Source organism: Clupea harengus, chromosome 24 (assembly GCF_900700415.2).
Source record: "Clupea harengus chromosome 24, Ch_v2.0.2, whole genome shotgun sequence".
Classification (NCBI taxonomy): Eukaryota; Metazoa; Chordata; class Actinopteri; order Clupeiformes; family Clupeidae; genus Clupea; species Clupea harengus.
In genome coordinates, this window is record NC_045175.1 from 4,102,328 (window position 1) to 4,122,562 (window position 20,235).

Consider the following 20,235-nt stretch of genomic DNA (forward strand, 5'->3'; position numbering starts at 1 on the left):
TTAGGGGAACACAAAAAAGGACACACCGCCACAGTGCAAACAAATATATATATATGAATAGAATAATGGTGAGTCAAAGACAGTACCAAATACCGCTTTGAAGGAAACCATACACCATGAACCACGAACATTTTTTGTGTATTTATTTATTTTATATAATGTGTGTGTGTGTGTGTACGTACACACACACACACACACACACACACACACACACACACATGTGTGTGTGTGTGTTTGTGTCGGTGTGTGTGGAAGCAAACCAGTTGGTGTACACATTTTGTGCACACACACACCTCTTGCAAGTGTGTGTGTGTTTGTAAGTTACATCTTACGAGTACTATATATAGTTTTAAATACATTCATGTATATGTATTGGTGAGGGTCTTTGAAGAGAAAATGTATATTGAAGATATTATTTTTACTATTATGCTAAATCAGGATTAAGGTACAATATCTTTTTCACTTTTTTTAAAAAAAGAATCACATTTTTGCCTTTTAAAATCATTAATTTTTTAACACGTGCAATGAACCACATTTTATTTAAAAAAAAAAAGATGATTATTGATTAAAATCACTGTATAGTAAATTATAGGATTATTTTTAAGCCTTAATGCACCATATGTTTGTACATTTGTTCCAATAGAAAAATGTGCATATAACTGCCACCAGGTAGCCTGTCATGGCACGTGTGCTGTTGAAACATGCTAGGAGCTTGCATCCTCTCTTTGGTCTGAAGACAGTCTCATAATACTCTCTCAACATTCCATTAAAACCCAAGCAATATAAAAAAAATGCCTGATTAAAATTCTGGCCACCATCTTGAGTGCTGATCAGCAGGCGTCAGATAGGGTGCTAGTTTCTCATGACCATCGACTGGAGATGAATGTCATGGGTGATATATTGGTAGTCGCTAAACAAGCCTTAACGCTACTGCTGATGTTTGTACTTCAGGAGATTTCATTTTTAAACAAACCCCTTACTCGGGACCACATTTGTTTTAACTGACTAAATGAATGTCGTTCATAATAGCAAAACCCCGACCATGCAGTGAAAGCCTTTCTTACCACAGATGATTAATGCTGTTTTCACGGATGGCCTTCATATGCTAATGGCTTGAATGTTTTTTTTTTTTAAAAGTCATCCATAACTGTCCAATTGACTCTCTGTGTCCTGTTACTGATGCGTATGTCAGTACTGTGTATTTACGAGAGGCCCCGCTGGTGTGATGATGTGTTTCAGTTATTCAGGAACATCCTCTCGGGTCACCAATGAAACTACTGTACTGTCAACATGATTTTCTTTGAGTATCAATCAATTCAGACCAATATGGATCAATATGCATGTGATACTCCCAACAGCTTTTATTTTCTCTCTCCCTTTCTCTTGACTCTTGACTAAAACTGGGGAGGTTTCAGTGGGCTTCAGTCTGTCAGTTGGACAAACTCAGTACAATTATAATTTGTAATTAAAAGGTTATATTTACTAATACGACTAAACTCCTGGCCTAAGGCTACACATATGGTGACATTCCAGGTATGCAAATTGTTGATAAAGTGATTAGATATGCATTTCATAATTTTTTTTACACTATTGTGTTGTATTTCCACTACTGTATTTGCCTTGGCACCTGACACATGCTCCTAAAATGTGGAGGCTTTTTCAGAAGTCTTTAAGATAATGGGTATGTGAAGTCAACGGAAATTATCTTGTACTAAATTAAGATGCTTGTATTTTTCGTAGGCATCCAAACTTTTTTTATATATATATATATATATATATATATATAAGGTCCAGTGCTATAGCAATCATACATGCTCCTCTGCTAAACGTATTAAGGTGCACTCACAGCACCGTTTTTTGTTTTTAACTATGCCACTGTGTCTCCGGTGAGGCCTGCCCTACTTGTTTCAGTATTCACCCACTTTGCCAGTGTAAAGAGGTTCTCCTTTGTGATATGGGATGCCAGTGCAGCCACAATATTGCTCATTTCAGACCAGAGGCACACTTCTATTTTGGGAGAGAAAGAGAAAGACAGAGAGAAACAAGAGAAAGAGAGAGACAGAGAAAGAGAGAGAGAAAGAGAGAAGGCCTAGTTTAACTGAAGATCCTTACACTATCTGGCCACTAGTAGGTGCAATATCCTTTCACATTCCCAAGGGTTTAACTACTCTGACTGAACTGGTCAGTTTAATGTGTCTGTATTTCTGTTTGTAATTCATGCTATTGACCATTTTAGTCATTGAATTTAAGTTTAACAGATTAACATCTGTAATTGTCAACATTTCACGACGTTCCTATGCATCAGGTAGTCTGCTCTGCAAGGACAATCTTAAGAAAGAAAGAAAGAAGGAAAGAAAAGTGAAGACACTCCTGTGAAGCTATGCTAATGGGCTGGTGAGGAGTGATCTACATCCCTGGGCCAGTTGTTAGCTAAGGGAGGGCAAGGGTCTGTTATCACTCGGCTCCATAGCCTGTCAAAGCACTGACCACTACTGACCTGTGTTCTCCAATGGCTTCTCCGTGCGCAACAGAGGAGTCAGGCCAAGTCGCGCTCCCCTTCCTACTTCAACTGAGAAACAAGCCACCAGAAAAGTGGAGATGGGTTTGTGGAGGTGTTTTGTTGTTGTTGTTGTTTTTGTTTTCAAAGGAGGAGGTGAAAAGAGAGCCGTCTAAAACCCACAGTGTTTTCTTCTACTTTCATTTGTGGACGTGTCTCTCTTGTCGGTGAGGCACGACCACCATTCCCCAGAGCTGCTGACTCTCAAGTAGGATCCATCTCTGGTCTGGTTCAGATCGGCACCAGGATCGGCTGCACTCTGGGGTTTAAACTATAGTCCTGTACTGCTGCTATATTGATTTTCTGTTAAATGAATGAAGCATAGTGCATTTGCACGTTTCACGTTGCCAACCTGAGAACAGTATGCTTGCGTGTGCTAGTTGATGTTGTACGTACAATAAAAGGTCAATGATTAACAGAATGAGAGTTTGTGGTGGAGTAAGTTCTTTCCAAAGACCAATGCCAAGGACACACCCATTGTTTTGATGTGAAATATAATTTAATTATAGATTTCTTAAAAACACCCTTTGTGAAAAAGGGTGCAATTGTAGATAACTTAATAATTATACTGGTATTAACCTTTCTTCTACTTTTTTTCTTACTCTGGGTGATGTAAATCTTGAGAATCCCTTACACTCCCTCCAATTCAGGATGACATGTTCTCTCTTCTAATGCATGGTTGCAACGGAGGTCTTTAGACTACAATTTTAGAAAACACTTTCCCCTTTAACACAACTGCCATATTCTATCTACAGCTGGGTCCTGTGCTTTGCATTTTCCATTTTTCCGCGTGTGACCTCATCAGTAGCGTCCTTGATTAGCTGAGCACACACGATTATGCTAATTAAACCCGTTTTATTTATGCTGCGATATCATTCGGGTGCGCTGAGGCTGATGCTTTCAGTGCTGTGAATGTCAGCGACTTTGGTCAGATGAACTGCCCACACACTGAATTTCATTATAACTCTAAGCTAATCAATTAAGGCTGTTCTCAGTGGTTGGCTATTAGTCTACCCCTGACTCTTTTAAGGCTCCCTTTTCTGCAGTTTTCTCTTGATAAAAACTTCATGGAACTCATCTAGAACACTTAGAACATTAACATATATATATATATTACCATTTTACATGAATGATTTGGCGATATCAACTGTTTGGGTAAGTCCAAAGCAAAATTATGTCAGCTAGCAACCTTCACCTGGTCATCAAATATACAGTGCTAATAGCTGGCTATCGTGAATTGCTAACCTAACTAATGTTAACCATAACATTGTTTTTTGCTTATGCATTGTATAGGAAATATGTTTCATCCAACAACTTTTACTTCGAATCCAATGACTAAAGCTTTCTTATTATTTTCAGTTAATTCGAGTACTATTCCAAATTCACTTTACCTTTGTGATAGGGCTCTCTGCTTCTGAAGAGATTGAGCTGAGCTGCACTCGCTGTCAATAGTCAAAATGTCAATATCCAAATGCAGGGTGCATGACCAGCACAAAGGACAGAAGGGTTACGAACACTTATTCTGGCACATTCATAACATCTTGAACATACCGGTAGTTTATTTTTTTCACACTCTTGAATTTTTGAATTCACACTCTTGAATACCTGTGTGGTGTACCTGTGTGTGGTGTCTAATGCTACACACCGTTTGCAACATTTGGTTACATTTTACAATAAAGAGTATTTACGTATAGTATTTTTGCAGGACACCAAGCCAAATCAAAGGAATTTCAGTCATTATGTTGGCCGAACTCATTCATTTTCCCCAATGGCTCTCCTTGGTCATATGATTTTAAGCTTCGGATTGGATAAAACATGGGGCCCTAAATTCATTGACAAGCATGGCATGTGGGAGCACTGTACTACCGCCGACCCACTCATGTTTGCGATGAGGATCTTGCGCATGGTATTAAACTAGCAAAATGATTTTACCAAGTTATTACATTAGCTTTATTTCATGCGTAGTAGCCTTTTCTTGTTGCGTTGCTTGCTGCCTGTCAATGAAATTAGGGCCAATGGTGTTCACAATTTTAGTTAAATTGAACAAAATAGCTCGTAGTAGCTCATAATAGTGACTAGCTCATATCCTTCTTGAGCCTTTGAGGGCACCCGTGGACCGAAGCATTTCATGAAAAGGAAAAGGAAAACAATAGGAAAACACACTCGTAATGGAAAATTAGCTTTTATTATACATAGCAATGCAATTTTCCCAATGTACACTTTTTCTTTCATAATCATTATGGAAAATATAGGTTCAGGGACATACAAGAACATGCACAAAACAAACATTTCTGGGTTTTGGCACCTTGTTCTATTTTATACAATACTCTATAGAGGCAAGTTGTAGGCTACAAACTGTCATTCTCGACATGAACTGTCATAGTAGGTCACAGTAGATATAGGATAGATTATTTTTTTTAAACTAGAGTTTATATTAAAACTGGAAAATGTAAATGAGTATCTTATGGAACCTCCAAAGAAAGAAGAACAGCAGAGAATGTTGTAAACTAAATGAAGCAATACTGCTTCACTAGGAAGCTGACAGATGCACTTTGTAAACAAAAAAAAAAGAGATTCAAATCTTTACATTCTTTTCTTCACGTGTTTATGTTGCCAAACATTGTCTTTGCTTTCAATCAATTTCAAAAAGTCGACCTTCAAAGAGAAATCCTGTTTTGACCCTTGACCCTAGGTTCTTGTGTGCCCCTTCCTTATGTACAATACTGAGTTTCCATAACGATGAGATTCAATAGGGATGACAGCATGTCACCTGTGTATTTTTCCTCCCCAGGATCCATGATAACAACCCCCCATGCATAGACTGTTAACTTTGCCCGTGTGAATCAAGCAGAGTCCTGGATTTAACTGCATTTTGCATGTAGAATGTACTTTTATCAATCTGGACTCAACTCAACACTGGTCCAAGAAACCGGTCCATAAGCCCCCGGATTCAGTCCAAGAGGACATATTAATGCATATTTCTATTACTGTTGTTCCAGTTATGATCCATGAGGCTCCATCCTAATGCATAAACACTTCACAAAGGAATTGCCTGTAAAATGTCACTGACTTGTTTTTGACAAAATTCCCTCACTTTAAAATGTTAGAAATATATATATATATAAAAAATAATCACAGAATCCACAGATTCTTAAAAAAAAAAACACTTTTCCAAATTGAGTCAAGATTATGCATAAAAACCAGCACAGTTCTCCCTTCATTCTTTAGAAGAAAAAAATCACAGCTAAACTAAAATGGTTAACACAGTCATGGTAACATGTCTGTTTGGCTAAATTCATACTGTTCTAAGCACAATATCTCACAAATCATACAGGCTATGTCCTGTACTTATCCTATATGTGTGTTTGTGTGTGTGTGTGTGTGTGTGTGTGTTTGTGTGTGTCCTGTACTTCATATCATTAACCACAAGGTTTATTGTCCTTCCCTTTCCAGGACTATGAAAAAAGTTGTAGCACTTGCTATTGTAAATTCTATGCTTCGACATAACTGAGGAAATACAAACCTAGAACCCCAACCCTATGTCATGGTGTTCATTACTGGTTCCACGCATGAAGACTTAAATTCTTCACATAAGAAAAGTTTGACAGAAAACAACAGTCTCAAAAGTCTTGTGCAGGAGTTGGACCTCGACAACAAAACAAGGACAATTCAAAACAACCACTTAACTTTGTGGCGGTTGAACCAAATGTACGATGCCTACATTACAAATTCGATTTGTAATGCCTCTACCACACCCTCACTCTTTCAAAACATGTTCTTACACTTTCAGTATACATCGAGAGGCACAGGCCTCAGCTTGTCCCAAAAAGCACATTATATATCACTGATAACGCTTTTCAAACAATGATGCTTCTGGGCAACCTGAAAGCCTCCTTGGCCCTTAAAGAGGCCTAATTAGAGAACAGTCAGGATCTCTCAAGGCATGTCATCTTCGCCTGTGTTTAGCATTAGCAATGCCTATTATTATTACGACACTACTACAGTGGCCAGAGCTTTTTGTGGTTTGCCCAACATCACAGCTCCACCTGACTACTTCTTGTAATGCCTTGATACAACTGAAGCTTACAGCACAGAGCATCAGTGGATTCTTTGATTCTTGTCAAGGTCCCATTGTGACAGAATATTAACAAGTTACAGCATTTGCATGTGAAGGCCACTTTTTCCTATTGCCTGTTTATTGGGAATAGCTCTATCCATCTACCATGAGGGCAAACAACAACTATACAGTTCGCTGCGGGTGGCATAGAGTCCTGTGCTTATGAATGGAGCGGGAGCTGGAGATTAGAGTCTGTGAAATACAGCATACTGCAGTGAAGTGGTGTTTCTGGAAAGTCTCACCTTCTGAACAGGAGTTGAAAATACACTATCAAGCTTTAAAAGACTGAAAATAGCTTTTGCAGTAGCTCACATCTCAGCGCAGTGCTAAGCCCAGCGTGGTTTGCAAGGCTCCCGTTTCCAGGACAACAAAAATAAAAATAAAGAAACGGCCACATGCGGATGCTTGGTTGTTGTGGTTGCCAAGTAACAGGCAGCATGAGTTTTTTATTCTGCAATCTTTTTATGTGCTCCTTTTTGTTTAAAAAGGAAAATCTGCCACCCAACGCTCCAGCAATGGTCAAAAGAAAGTAAAAGTAAAAAAAAAAGCAAGCTTGTGCTTCAGTCAAAATTGACGTGGCAAAAAGTCCTGTGCTTTCTTTCGTCAGACTCCTTGGGTTTCAGAGTTGTTTGAAAGGCAGTAGGCGGCCTCTGTAGTTTTTGTATGCAGAGGCAGTCATAAAAAACAAGGATAAAATGCAAGATTCCTTGGCAAAGAAGGAGTTTTTTTATATAAATCACTGCACTTGCACCACACTGAAACAGTGGTCTAAAACTGAATGCTTTTGCTTTTCGGTGTTGTAACATCGTTATACCGTGTTTACGGTAATGCACCACTGGCTCAATGTTTTAATCTACATCATCATACCTACAATCTGAAATGTGATGATTTGTATGTAAACAGGCGGGAACTACAGGACGTTCTGTATGGTTTAGTGATGGTTAAAAATAAGATCCACAGTGAGTTCCTTTGCTTTGTATATGTGTGTGTGTTAGAACCGTTTTTTGTTGGTTTTGCGCACCATAGATGCAAATTATGCCCCCCCCCCCCCCAAGAAATAATAGCCCTTCCCTTAACCTTAGCCCCGTCATCATCCCCCTCGCCCACAAAAAATGATCTTTTTCATGACATCACAAAATAAAAAATTACACTTTTTCATAAGAGGGTAACACCAGGTTTTCTGATCAGCCTGGTCTACGCAATATTCATTAGAGGATTGCCTCCCTGTCCTTTCTTTGACTGAGGCATTTCTCCACTGCGGACGGTGCATGATGGTCAACAAAGACACATTCTTTTGTAAGATCCGTGTGCAAAGTGGAGCCCTCTGTGATGCGCTCTCTCTCCCTCTCCCTCTACTCCTGTAGTCCTCCTCACATCCATATCTATTCCTCCTCACATCTCTCTACTCCTGTAGACCTCCTCCTCACATCCATACCTAGTCTCACTCGCGCTTGCGCTCCAATCGATCGAGCTTTTTTTTTTTTTTAAAGTCCTTTTCCTTTTCAGAGCAGTTTTTGTTTCTCTTTCTTAAAAAGAAAGTACAGAAAAGAGACACAGAAAAAAAAAAAAATCAGGCTTGCATGTCTCTATCTGACGTCACCTTACTCCTCTTCTTCTTCCTCCTCCTCGTCGTCATCTTCGTCGTGGCAGTGCGTGATCTCCTGGGGCACCAGAGGAAACAGGTGCGGAGGTTTGATCTCGCTGATGGAGCGCGTCAGCTGGTTGCGCTTGCAGTCCATGTCCTTGCAGTCGACGCAGTGGCGGTTGCGAGTGGCCAGGGGCGACTCGGCGTCTATGTCCACGTGCGCGTGCTCCACCGTGGACTCGTGGGGCATCTGCGGAAAGACGGAGAGAAAAGAAGAAAGAGAGAGGAGAGAGAGACGTTTTAATTCAACTCAAGTTTCCTGAAGATGGTATTTCAACAAAAGCTGGCTCTATGCTCTTCAGTCTTTCATCTCTCCCGCCATGGTGTATAATGGGGCGCATGTCTTGCTTTCCTGACATCCCTGACCTCGATGTTCTCCACCTTTGTCACCTTGGATTTGCAGGTCCCACTTTATATTGAATGCCCTTCTAATGTGTGCTAATAATACATAACGCATAATAAACCGTACAATGTGCTTCTCAAGTACATATTTCTACACATTACTGACCTTGACAACAAGGACATCCTTTAGCAATATGTGGAAATACAGAGTGCTTTTCATTGATTAAGCACAGTGATCAAGTTTTAGATGTCAAGTACAGAGCAGGCTAAGGATACTTCATATAACGTGTGGCCACTTGGCTCCCACCAGCAGCCGTTTGTGAAATGGGATGGAATGGAATGGCCTCAAACTGAATGGAGGAGAGCTGAACTGGAGTGAACTCAATTATCTGGCACTTTCACATGCCAAGCGGCTTACGGTCTCTCTGCCAAGCAGCTCATTCGAAGGGAGGTCACACACTCTGTTAAAACTCGAAAAATATTGTTTATCTTTTAGTCTGACGCAAGACTTGTTCCAACCTGTCGTGTTCAGCCCCCAGGTAGAAGCCTTGGGTGTGTGTGTGTCTTTCATCAAGTAGGGTGCTTTTATCCAATACCACTAACGGTCAACGGTGTGAATATATACTTTATTAGTATGCAAATTCCCCGGGATTTCAACTTGTGACCGCAACTTGTTTTACCAGTCGAGCTACATGAAAATGTCCTGTTAAAATTCTGCATGTATACATGTTGGGACATGGTTCAAACTAGCAATATTTTACACTATTGTTTTAGTAATGTGAGAACTCCTAAATGAAATTCCTAAAATGATTCCATGTACCACAGGAGGTACATGGGCATATTCTCTTCCTTATTCTAGTGAACTAGAACACACAGTATTCCCGTCCATAACGGTAGCTACTTCAGAGTTTGGCGACGAAGGGACCTGGCATGAGGACTAATTGTTTGGAAACATAGAAAATAAAACAAACATAAAACAATATGTAAACATGTAAACAAACAAACAAATAAATAAATAAACAAACAGCCCAAACTCACCAGCACGTGAGAGGCCCTGAAGAGGTAGCTGAAGGGGTAGTAGAGGAGGTTGATGAAGGAGGCGGCGTAGAGGTCGGCGTAGCGCATCACCTGCGAGGCGAACAGCGTCTGCCGGGAGCCGCTGCGGAACAGGCTTCCCATCATGCCATAGCACATGTCCATGTCATGGGTGACTTTCTGCCGTAGAGGAATGGAGAGAGAGAACGAGGGTGAGGGTGAGACAGTTTGTATGTGTGTGTACATGTGTGATAGACAATGTGTGTGTGTGTGTGTGGGGGGGGGCGGGAGGGGTATGTAGATCTACCTGTCACAGGTCTGCTTAAATGTATGGTGTTTGGTCGTGAATTAGTTCCTATCTGTCACTACATCACTATGTAATAATACTTCATACATTCTAACTATGTAATAATACTATCAGGCTCGTAAATATTGTTCTAATTTAAAATGGTGGTGTGTAGTGCTCTGACCCTACAGCGGCAGTCAGCGTCTTTTTGAAGACCCGAGAAAAGACAGAAGTTTCTGTTTCTGTTCACACAATAACCGCAGAAGCAATGCAAATGTCTCTCTTGGGTACAAGAGAGCTTTTTCCCCCCAGAATATTTGTTTAATATCTGTATAGAAATCTAGAACTACAATCCATTGACTTTTTGTTATTCACATTTCAAAAAAATAGTGTGATTTGACTAATATGAAGAGAGGAATACGGGTGTGTGTGTTTGTGTGCGTGTGTATGTGTATGTGTGTGTGCATGTGTGTGCGTGTGTGTGTGCGTGTGTGTGTGTGTGCGTGTGTGTGCGTGTGCATGTGTGTGTGTGTGTGGGCATGTGCATGTGTGTGTGTGCATGTGTGTGTGCGTGTGTTTGTGTGCGTGAGTATATGTATGTGTGTGTGTGTGTGTGCGTGTGAGTGTGCATGTGTGTGCGTGTGCGTGTGAGTGTGAGTGTGAGTGTGCATGTGTGTGTGTGTGCATGTGTGTGTGTGCGTGTGCATGTGTGTGTGTGTGCGTGTGAGTGTGTGTGTGTGCATGTGTGTGTGCGTGTGAGTGTGAGTGTGAGTGTGTGTGTGTGTGTGTGTGTGAGTGTGAGTGTGTGTGTGTGTGTGTGTGTGTGTGTGAGTGTGTGTGCATGTGTGTGTGCGTGAGAGAGAGTTGCCTGCATACCTTCACCCGTCTCTGGATGGCACTGATGTCTGGCCTCTCATTACTGCTGCTGTCCAGGTGCCTGGGGACAGAAGGGGCGAAGAACAGGAGTGTGATCAGAGAGGGGGGGGGGACAGGAGCGTGATCAGAGAGGGGGGGGGACAGGAGCGTGATCAGAGAGGGGGAGGGGTAGAGAGAAACCTTTTTTTTTATTTTTGCTGTTTCAGTTTAGAGGGGAATGACAGAAGTGAGAACAGAGAACAAGTAAAAGAAGGAGGAAAAAAGAATGGGCCCTGTACATTTTTAGAACGTAGGCATGTGACAGGAGAATACACAGGCCGAAAAAAGAGCAGGTGTGGACACAACGACAGATAACACAAGAGCAAAGAGAAGGGGTCACGGAGGTCAAGAGAGATAGACCGAGAGGTTTCGGAAAGCAGATGAACCCAGAGAGAGAGTGGGGAGAGAGAGAGAGAGAGAGGGAGATAGAGAGAGGGAGATACAGAGAGAGAGAGGGAGATAGAGAGAGGGAGAGGGAGATAGAGAGTGGTAGATAGAGAGAGGGAGAGGGAGATAGAGAGAGGGAGATAGAGAGTGGTAGATAGAGAGTGAGAGAGGTATAGAGGGCAGGGGGACAGATACAGTGAGCGGGTTCAGTGAGTTTAAATATAGTCCCGTGCCGGTTGTCATGCCTTACCGAGGGGGGGGGGAGAATGGCCGATATATCCTTTACACTTTGTACTCTACAGGACAGTGACCCTGCAGGGGCCAACTACTGTGGGTGAGGGGCCAACTACTGTGGGTGAGGGGCCAACTACTGTGGGTGAGGGGGCAGCCAGGTTCTGCGCCAGGGAGGCCCAGTAGGAAGAGGGCAGGCTGGGGGGGGAGGGTGACGGAGCGAGCCCCTAGGAGTGGTGGTGATGGTTGGTGATGGAGATAATTCCAAACACTGTTAATGACTTAAGAATATAATAATCAAGAGCCTTGTATTATTAATTACCTTATATAAATCATGTACTTATGTAAGCAGGAACATGGCTTTTCTGTGTTTCTGCGTGTGTGTAACTTAGAATATTAGGTGCCACTTAGTCTGCATATGTAAAAGAGCATGTTTAGACCAGAGGTGATAAGAAGGGTCGAACTGTGCTTCTTCCGACCTTGTGCAAAACTTCCATCCTTGCCTCGGACATCAGAAATCCACCACGTGGTTATCCCTGCTGAACGCTAAACTTCTGTCTATATAAACCTTGTGCGATGTGTTTATGATGGCTTCACTTTCAGCCTTGTGCTGGGAGTGAGCCCGATTGCAATTGTTGCTTGTCTAATAAATATACTTATATGCAGCTCCGGAGTCCTGAGGTAACTAGGGTGAATTTTCACCTATCATATTTGGGGGCTCGTGACCGGGATTCCAACAACCTCATCGACTCTCCACGCTGGGCTAATCATCAGGACCTGAACCGTACGAAGGAGTACGAGACTCAGTTTTTCTAAAGACCTCCAACTTGAATTGGAAGGAGGCCAGGGCCTGCCAGTGAGGAGAGCCGAGAGTGAAGGAATTTAATTAGACTATAGGGGTTGGACTCCGAGCTGTTTGTGAGTATATTGTTTGTGTGTTGTGCATGCACGCTAGTATAGTTTTTCTTGGGGTTGAGACTAACTTTATGCTTTTACCAAAGCATTTTATTAATTTTATCTGGCACTATTTTTACTATTTCTTTGTAAAACTGTTTTAAGGGTATCATGGCACTGTCGGAAACCATATTGTGGCTTCAATATATCACGTTATTCTCAGAGATATTTCCCTAACAAATGTTCTAGTCCCCTGGGAGCAGTCACCTTCCTTAAGCCTGTAAAGGAGAGCTAGTGTCTCTCCCGAAGCCCCGAAGCGCGTTCGGTGGAAGAAGACGAGAAGGCCTCTGAAGGAAGGGTATAGAAGGAAGGGTGGCCTCTGGGCAGGGAAATATAGCTAGGGAAAATATTTAACAGGGTAAGGCGGAATCTATGAAGCAGCACTATGGTTACGACTGAGCTAAAGACCAGGCAGAAGGTTTTATTACTTTTATTACTTTTATTCCTTTTATCATGATTTTAGTAATCCAAGAAGCCTATCGGAACATCAAGTTCTGATACGATGTTGACCATTATTTTACTCCATGTATTGCTCTTGCTGCTTGCTTTTATTGATTTTATGTAAAGCACTTTGAACTGCAACAACCATCTGAAACACACACATGCAAAAGACCCGGTTTCATTGGAAAACCACAAAGCAGACAAGGCCACTAACCAGGCCGGACTGCAACAGCCATCTGACACACACACATGCAAAAGACCCGGTTTCATTGGAAAACCACAAAGCAGACAAGGCCACTAACCAGGCCAGACTGCAACAACCATCTGACACACACCCATGCAAAAGACCCGGTTTCATTGGAAAACCACAAAGCAGACAAGGCCACTAACCAGGCCGCACTAAAACAACCATCTGACACGTACACAATTGAAGAATTAGATCTCACAATACTAAAAGATATTTCTGCAATATTGAGCCATGGTGAAAACATGCCTCAATAAGTGGGGATAGAACCTGTGAGGCTGAAACCAAGGTTGGGCCAGGAGATTGGGTCCTAATCAACAGCCTCAAAAGAAAACACTGCCACTCGCCCAAGTGGGACAGACCATACAAAGTGCTACTGTCAACATCTACCACAGTCAAAATAGCGGAGAGAGCCACCTGAATACATCTAACACATTGTAAACGAGTAAGCCTTCCTTAGAAAGAGACAGAGGATAGGAGCTGTCTTCCTCTACAGTTTTCCAAGGCCGGGCCACTGTGACAGAAGTCCAGCTACAAAGGGGATTCTTTGCGTTAGGCAATTTTTCGTCTCAAACCTGGTGAAGAAAACTACACTGTCCAGTAGGGTAAAAGAGCCTAGTGGATACTGGGAGGGCGGGGCGGTCCTATCTCTGTGAAGTCATGGGGAGTTACAAGGGAAAAATGAAACAATGTGTGAAACATTTGATAATAACTGTACTGCTCTACATTTTGGTACTGTTAACATATTGATCACAACAGGCCAAATGGTCAAAAATTGGTCAAATATCCGCAATGGGGCCTGGCCAAAGATCATCCGTGGTGGAAAACCAGACTGCCCAAACACACTTTCCACAAAAAGACTGTTTACATTTTCCTGCCCAGTAATATTTAACAGTCGATGGGGAACAGGGCCTTCAAGGACACAGCAAAGAAACCTTGTTTGAATGTTATCTGAAGCCTAGGCGAGCTAATGACACACACACAGTCGACACCCACTATGTTGGCCCACAAATGCAAAGTATACAAATGTGTGATGAGAAATATGATGACATTTTAAGTGATTGACTTATAATGATATGGAGTGATGCTCAGTAATGATCTCTGTTCCGAAAATCCATGTGATGAAGCTCAGAGTGATGATTTTGAGGTTATCTATTGAAATTGATAATTGACGAATTAAGAAAGATGATTTGTGATTTTGATTGCGATTTTGAATTATCCATTGAAACGGATAAAAGGAGGGACTGATGGAGATAATTTCCAAACACTGTTAATGACTTAAGAATATAATAATCAAGTGCCTTGTATTATTAATTACCTTATATGAATCATGTACTTATGTAAGCAGGAACATGGCTTTTCTGTGTTTCTGCGTGTGTGTAACTTAGAATATTAGGTGCCACTTAGTCTGCACATGTACAAGAGCATGTTTAGACCAGAGGTGATAAGAAGGGTCGAACTGTGCTTCTTCCGACCTTGTGCAAAACTTCCATCCTTGCCTCGGACATCAGAAATCCACCACATGGTTATCCCTGCTGAACGCTAAACTTCTGTCTATATAAACCTTGTGCCATGTGTTTATGATGGCTTCACTTTCAGCCTTGTGCTGGGAGTGAGCCCGATTTCAATTGTTGTTTGTCTAATAAATATACTTATATGCAGCTCCGGAGTCCTGAGGTAACTAGGGTGAATTTTCACCTATCAGTTGGTAATGGTGGAGGTCGTGGTGGTGATGGTGATGGTTGCACTTACTTATACAGCTCCGCCAAGAAGATGTCCAGACCCTGAAGTTCCTCAAACAATGCTGTAATAGAGGACACAGCCATATTTTCTGATGACATACCGCCTGTCACTCAAACATGCCACAAACACATGCAATCCACACTGGGTTTTCAGGTTTTCAAGTTTTCAAATCTTGCAGCAACCACACTAAGCACTATGTCCACATCCATACAAAGTGTTACATTGTTTGTTTAACTGGTTTAACAACGACGCTCCTGTTCAGATGCAAACAAAGCTTTACATTGTTTAATTGAATGTTGAATATGCGTTTTCATGAGTCAACTTTTATACATGTACATGTACATACGTGTGTGTGTGTGTGTGTGTGTGTGTGTGTGTGTGTGTGTGTGTGTGTGTGTGTGTGTGTGTGTGTGTGTGTGTGTGTATGTGTGTGTTTGTCTGTGTATGTGTGTGAGAGTGTGTGTGTGTGAGAGTGTGTGTGTGAGAGAGTGTGTGTGTGTGTGTGTGTGTGTGTGTGTGTGTGTGTGTGTGTGTGTGTGTGTGTGTGTGTGTGTGTGTGTGTGTGTGTGTGTGGTTGAGACTCACAGCTCTTGTCGGTCCACACGTGCAGCTCCTGAGCCAGCTCTGGGATCACCAGGAAGGTCCTCCAGCCCTGACGCTTCTTCGACTTCAGGATGTCGCCAAAGATGTGGTCCCCGATGTACACAATGTCTTTTCCCTTAGCGCCCAGCAGGTCACACACGATATCTGAAGAGCCTGGGGATTAGAGAGAGACACAGAGAGAGAGCGAGGGGGGAGAGAAAGAAAGAGGGATAGAGAGAAGGAGAGACAGAAAGAGGGACATTTTTTCTATAGTGATTTGTTCCTGTGTATAGACCTTTCGATATGCTAAGTTCTGGCAATGCTATTCTGTAGTCTTACTTACTGTGGCCACTACAGTATAAAGCTCCTTTACACTAATAAAGCGTCTTTAAATATATATTCTTGTTTGAGAGAGAGAGAGAGACAGGGGGAGGCCTGTAAGAGTGATAAAGTGAGGTGTGAGGACAGAAGACAGTGTGTATGTGAGAGACCCCAGGAGAGAAAAGGTGTGTGTGTGTGTGTGTGTGTGCGTGTAATGCGCTGTAGTAGTGAGGTACAGACACTGAAGCTGGGGACCTCCCCTGGCCATTTATTTCCTTCCTACTCGTGTGATTTACTATGAAAGATGACTCAGCTTTCACTTTGACTCAGTCAGCTACCGCCATGAACCAGAAAGGCACTTGTGTGTGTGCTGTGTAAGGGACTAAATACTGCTCAGTTTGTGTTAATCTGTGTGTGTGTGTGTGTGTGTGTGTGTGTGTGTAAATAAGGGCTGTTTTCTTCTGCCACACAAACTAATTCAGATGCCGCTGTCATCTGGTTGCAAAGCAGTCGAAATTCCGAGGGCGGCCTTCCGGTCAAATTCCGGCCACGGTCCTTCCAGTTGCCATGCTTACCTCCGGAATAGACAATGCCGTGCTGCAGGGGCCCTGTGTAGGTCCCGATCTTCAGTCGCCCCGTGGTCTGCATGAAGGATAGAGAGAGAGAGAGATGGAGGGAAGATGAGGAAGTGAGGGAAGGAATAGGAGAGAGAAGGATTAAGAGAGAGCGGAGGAGGGAGAGAGAGAAGGACAGAGAGAGAGATGGAGTGAGATTGAGACGAGGCAGAGACAGCAGAATAGAGCAGGAGAGAGACGAGGGAGGGAGGGAGAGAGATGAGCGAAAGAAAGAAAGAAAGAGGGAGTGATGAAGGGAGATGAGAAGGAGGGAGTGTTGTTGGCCAACTCTGCACACTGACTATGCAAAGCCAACACAAACTTCCTGTTGCTATTTTTACACATTTTTCCTCCTAAACTGTACAAAAATAAACACACATTACTCTCTGGGATCACATTATAACAAGGAATCGGTTGATAACTGGTAGTGATGGCTTCAGCAAAGATGTTTTAAATCTTAGTTAAAGCTCCACATTATCCATCCCTTAATCCTTAACAGTAAGGAAAAAAGGCACTTCCAAGCCTCTGGTGTGCGGTGTGTGACAGAAAAAGTGTGTGATGAGAGAGAGAGAGAGTAGAGGTGTGTGAGAGTAGAGGTGTGTGAGAGCAGAGGTGAGAGAGAGAAGAGGTCAGCGGTCAGAGAGAGTAGAGGTCAGAGGTGAGAGAGAGTAGAGGTCAGAGAGAGTAGAGGTCAGAGGTGAGAGAGAGTAGAGGTCAGAGGTGAGAGAGAGTAGAGGTCAGAGGTGAGAGAGAGTAGAGGTCAGAGGTTCATTGGGAGACACTCACCGTGTCCACCTGCCTCAGTACTGTTCCCTCCCCAAAGAACACTGGCTTCCGGGCGTCTACCAGGATCAGGTCAAAATAGGACTGCCACGGCCTATGAGGCGTCCCCAGCTATAAGACAGACACACACAAACACACACACACACACACACACAACAAACACACACACAAACACACACACACAAACACAAAGAAAGCAAATGGAATTTACTTTTTTGCACTCTAACTTCATACGAAAACTAAAGCACTACAACTAAACATACCTTTGGACCGTGGGAGAAATCAAACAGGTACGTCATGATTTTCTGTAAAAGAAAAGGAAACAACCGTCATCAGACAAGGTTTGTGAAACTAGCAACCTGTAACCAGGCATGACTAAGATCTATCATGCTGGCACAATACATTGTTGAGACGTGTGCATAGGTTTGACTAACAGGCCTGTCAGACAGAGACTTGCAAAACTTACGTCTGTGTATTTGTAATCACTGTTGGTTGCCAGGAACACCTTAGCGACCTCGTTCATACGGCTCAGCAGAAGAGGAAGCTTGAGCTTCATGGAACAAACAAACAAACAGTGGCAATAAGGATCAGATCTATAACAGCCAATAATCATACATTAACGTGCACACTGTAGATCTATAACAGCCAATAATCATACATTAACGTGCACACTGTAGATCTATAACAGCCAATAATCATACATTAACGTGCACACTGTACATCCATAATAGCCAATAATCATACATTAACGTGCACACTGTAGATCTATAACAGCCAATAATCATACATTAACGTGCACACTGTAGATCTATAACAGCCAATAATCATACATTAACGTGCACACTGTAGGTCTATAATAGCCAATAAGCATACATTAACGTGAACAATGTAGGTCTATAACAGCCAATAAGCATACATTAACGTGCACACTGTAGATCTATAACAGCCAAAAAGCATACATTAAAGTGAACAGTGTAGATCCATAATAGTCTAACTGTATTTGAAAAGTTTCTTTTTTTTTTTAATGGATTGTTTTAATGTTTTTATGGATTTCTTTTTATTGTCTGGTGTTTAGACTGCCAATTCACTGGAACTAAGGAGTGGTGTAATTCTCAACACTAAAGACATAAAGTCAAATTGTACTCTTGATCATTTTGGGGTTGGAAAAAACTGTAACAACAAAATCTTGGGACAACTACAGAAAAGAGACAAACAGTTTGATTGAAACATCTAGGGTTTCAAACTTACATCTACCGGTACTTACATCTTTCACAACATACTTCTCCAGGTTCTCCACGGTTTTCTCCTTCAGGGTCCCCTGGTGATGAAAACGTTAATGTTAACACACTTTAGAGAAGTGCGGGGTTGTGTAACCCACCGCAACCACTGCACATGTGCCAGTACCTCCTTCTGCAAACATAGACCCTCCACTTTTAGCCCTGTGTGCACAAGGAGAAAGAGGCCACTGACAGAACAAAAACAGGTTCCACTAAGAACCAAATAATCAGTCAGTGGGTTTTGTTTCTGATTTGTTGTCTGGTAAGGTTCTTTAAAAGTCTCCATCTGGAAATATCTTTTTGCTGAACTGAAAATGTACTCAAATATAGTGGAACTGAAATGTAGGGGCTCGAACTAGACCCTAACAAAATGGTTGCTTTTCTCTGGGCTCTGTTCGGGACCCGAAAACACTAGGGTGTTTATCCAGATTAGCATAATGACTCATGTTGATTTCTGAAGGTTAGAGATTCATTACCAATAACTCTGTTCAAACTATTATAGTGCTACGACATTAGTGTTGTTGTGATTATAATTCATTACAAGGCACATTATAAAAAAAAAACACACCCATCTTGAAAACTTTAGCAGGTACTTACAAGATGCTAGTAATAGGGTGAAAGTGTAACAGCATTTAAAAAATGTCGCAAGCAGTTAGTAGTCACTAGTAAGACTGTGAGAGTATCTCAGGCAGGTGTCTGACCTACATACGAGTGGTGACTCCATGCTGGAGAGTCTGAGGTGTGTGTGTGTGGGGTGTGTGTGTGTGTGCATGTGTGTGTGTTTGTATGTGTGTGTGTGTGTGCGTGTTTGTATGTGTGTGTGTGTGTGTGTGTGTGTGAGTGTGCATGTGTGTGTTCTTGTATGTGTGTGTGTGTGTGTGTGTGTGTGTGTGTGTGTGTGTGTATGTGGGTGGTGACTCCATGCTGGAGAGTCTGAGGCGGTGGTGTTTACCTTGAAGTGTACCCAGTCCACAGCATCTCGGACGTCCTGGAACATGCTTTTGAAGGACATGAAGAGGTCTCCGTCCTTGAATCCTGTCTCACAGCTAGTTTTTTGTTTGTTTGTTGTTTTTTGTTTTGTTTGTTTGTTTGTGTTTGTTTTGGGGGGGTAAAGAAACAGAGCAGGGTCGAGGCAGTGAGGAGGTTGATATGGCAACACAGCTTTGATTAGTTTTTTTTGTTTGTTTTTTTTTTCACATGCTTTTGGCTTTTGGAATGGGGTAAGTCTTCCCTTGTTTGTGGTGTCCCGGCAAACAGGAAAGCTTTCTCCCCCTAAAAGACCAACAGTAGTTTTCAGAGGACATGCAAGCACACCAGGTCTCTCTCTCTCTCTCTCTCTCTCTCTCGCTCTCTCTTTCTCTCTCTCTCTCGCTCTCTCTCTCGCTCTCTCTCACACACACACACACACACACCAAATGTACAAAACATTCACACAATACATATGTATGCATATTGTGCGTTTTTACAGTACTACAGTACAGAATAGCTATAATGACAATATTACTGTATCAATTTAAACCAGGTTTACACAGCTAATTCATGACTAGATTTATTGCATAACAGGTGAGTTATACAAGCATATCAGGTACTGTGCGTTGCACAAAGGTAATTGCCTTTGCACAATTGCTTTTGCGCTGCAATAATACAATAACCCAATTTTATTACCGCCATCCAAAGTTAATGGGTTACCTCAATCACTATCTATATATTTATCTATCAGGAGAGGGTCTTCCTGGAATAGTAATACCTTATCAAGAAATA

The 20,235-nt window shown here is 42.1% G+C and overlaps 2 protein-coding genes across 5 annotated transcripts in view; one reads left to right on the plus strand and one right to left on the minus strand.

Annotated features, from left to right (window-relative positions):
- The window catches only part of cnnm2b (cyclin and CBS domain divalent metal cation transport mediator 2b), a 26,984-nt gene extending 26,800 nt beyond the window's left edge, over positions 1 to 184 (plus strand). For both annotated transcript variants that reach the window (XM_031562247.2, XM_031562248.2), the window contains one exon: positions 1 to 184. This exon is cut by the window's left edge and continues 995 nt beyond it. The gene's annotated coding sequence lies outside the window, so the exon portion shown is untranslated.
- A 4,539-nt stretch (positions 185 to 4,723) lies between these two features.
- Positions 4,724 to 20,235, minus strand: part of nt5c2b (5'-nucleotidase, cytosolic IIb) — a 32,048-nt gene continuing 16,536 nt past the window's right edge. For 2 of the 3 annotated variants that reach the window (XM_012817180.2, XM_031561884.1), the window contains exons 8-18: positions 19,427 to 19,520; positions 18,462 to 18,515; positions 17,664 to 17,747; positions 17,461 to 17,502; positions 17,201 to 17,308; positions 16,376 to 16,442; positions 15,483 to 15,653; positions 14,907 to 14,958; positions 10,859 to 10,919; positions 9,700 to 9,876; positions 4,724 to 8,509 (exon numbers count right to left, since the gene is read on the minus strand). In XM_012817180.2, the coding sequence (XP_012672634.1) occupies positions 8,276 to 8,509; positions 9,700 to 9,876; positions 10,859 to 10,919; positions 14,907 to 14,958; positions 15,483 to 15,653; positions 16,376 to 16,442; positions 17,201 to 17,308; positions 17,461 to 17,502; positions 17,664 to 17,747; positions 18,462 to 18,515; positions 19,427 to 19,520 (1,144 nt within the window). In that variant the 3' untranslated portion in view covers positions 4,724 to 8,275. Of the gene's footprint in view, positions 8,510 to 9,699; positions 9,877 to 10,858; positions 10,920 to 14,906; positions 14,959 to 15,482; positions 15,654 to 16,375; positions 16,443 to 17,200; positions 17,309 to 17,460; positions 17,503 to 17,663; positions 17,748 to 18,461; positions 18,516 to 19,426; positions 19,747 to 20,235 lie in introns of all 3 variants that reach the window. The other variant, XM_031561885.2, reaches the window with a different exon arrangement.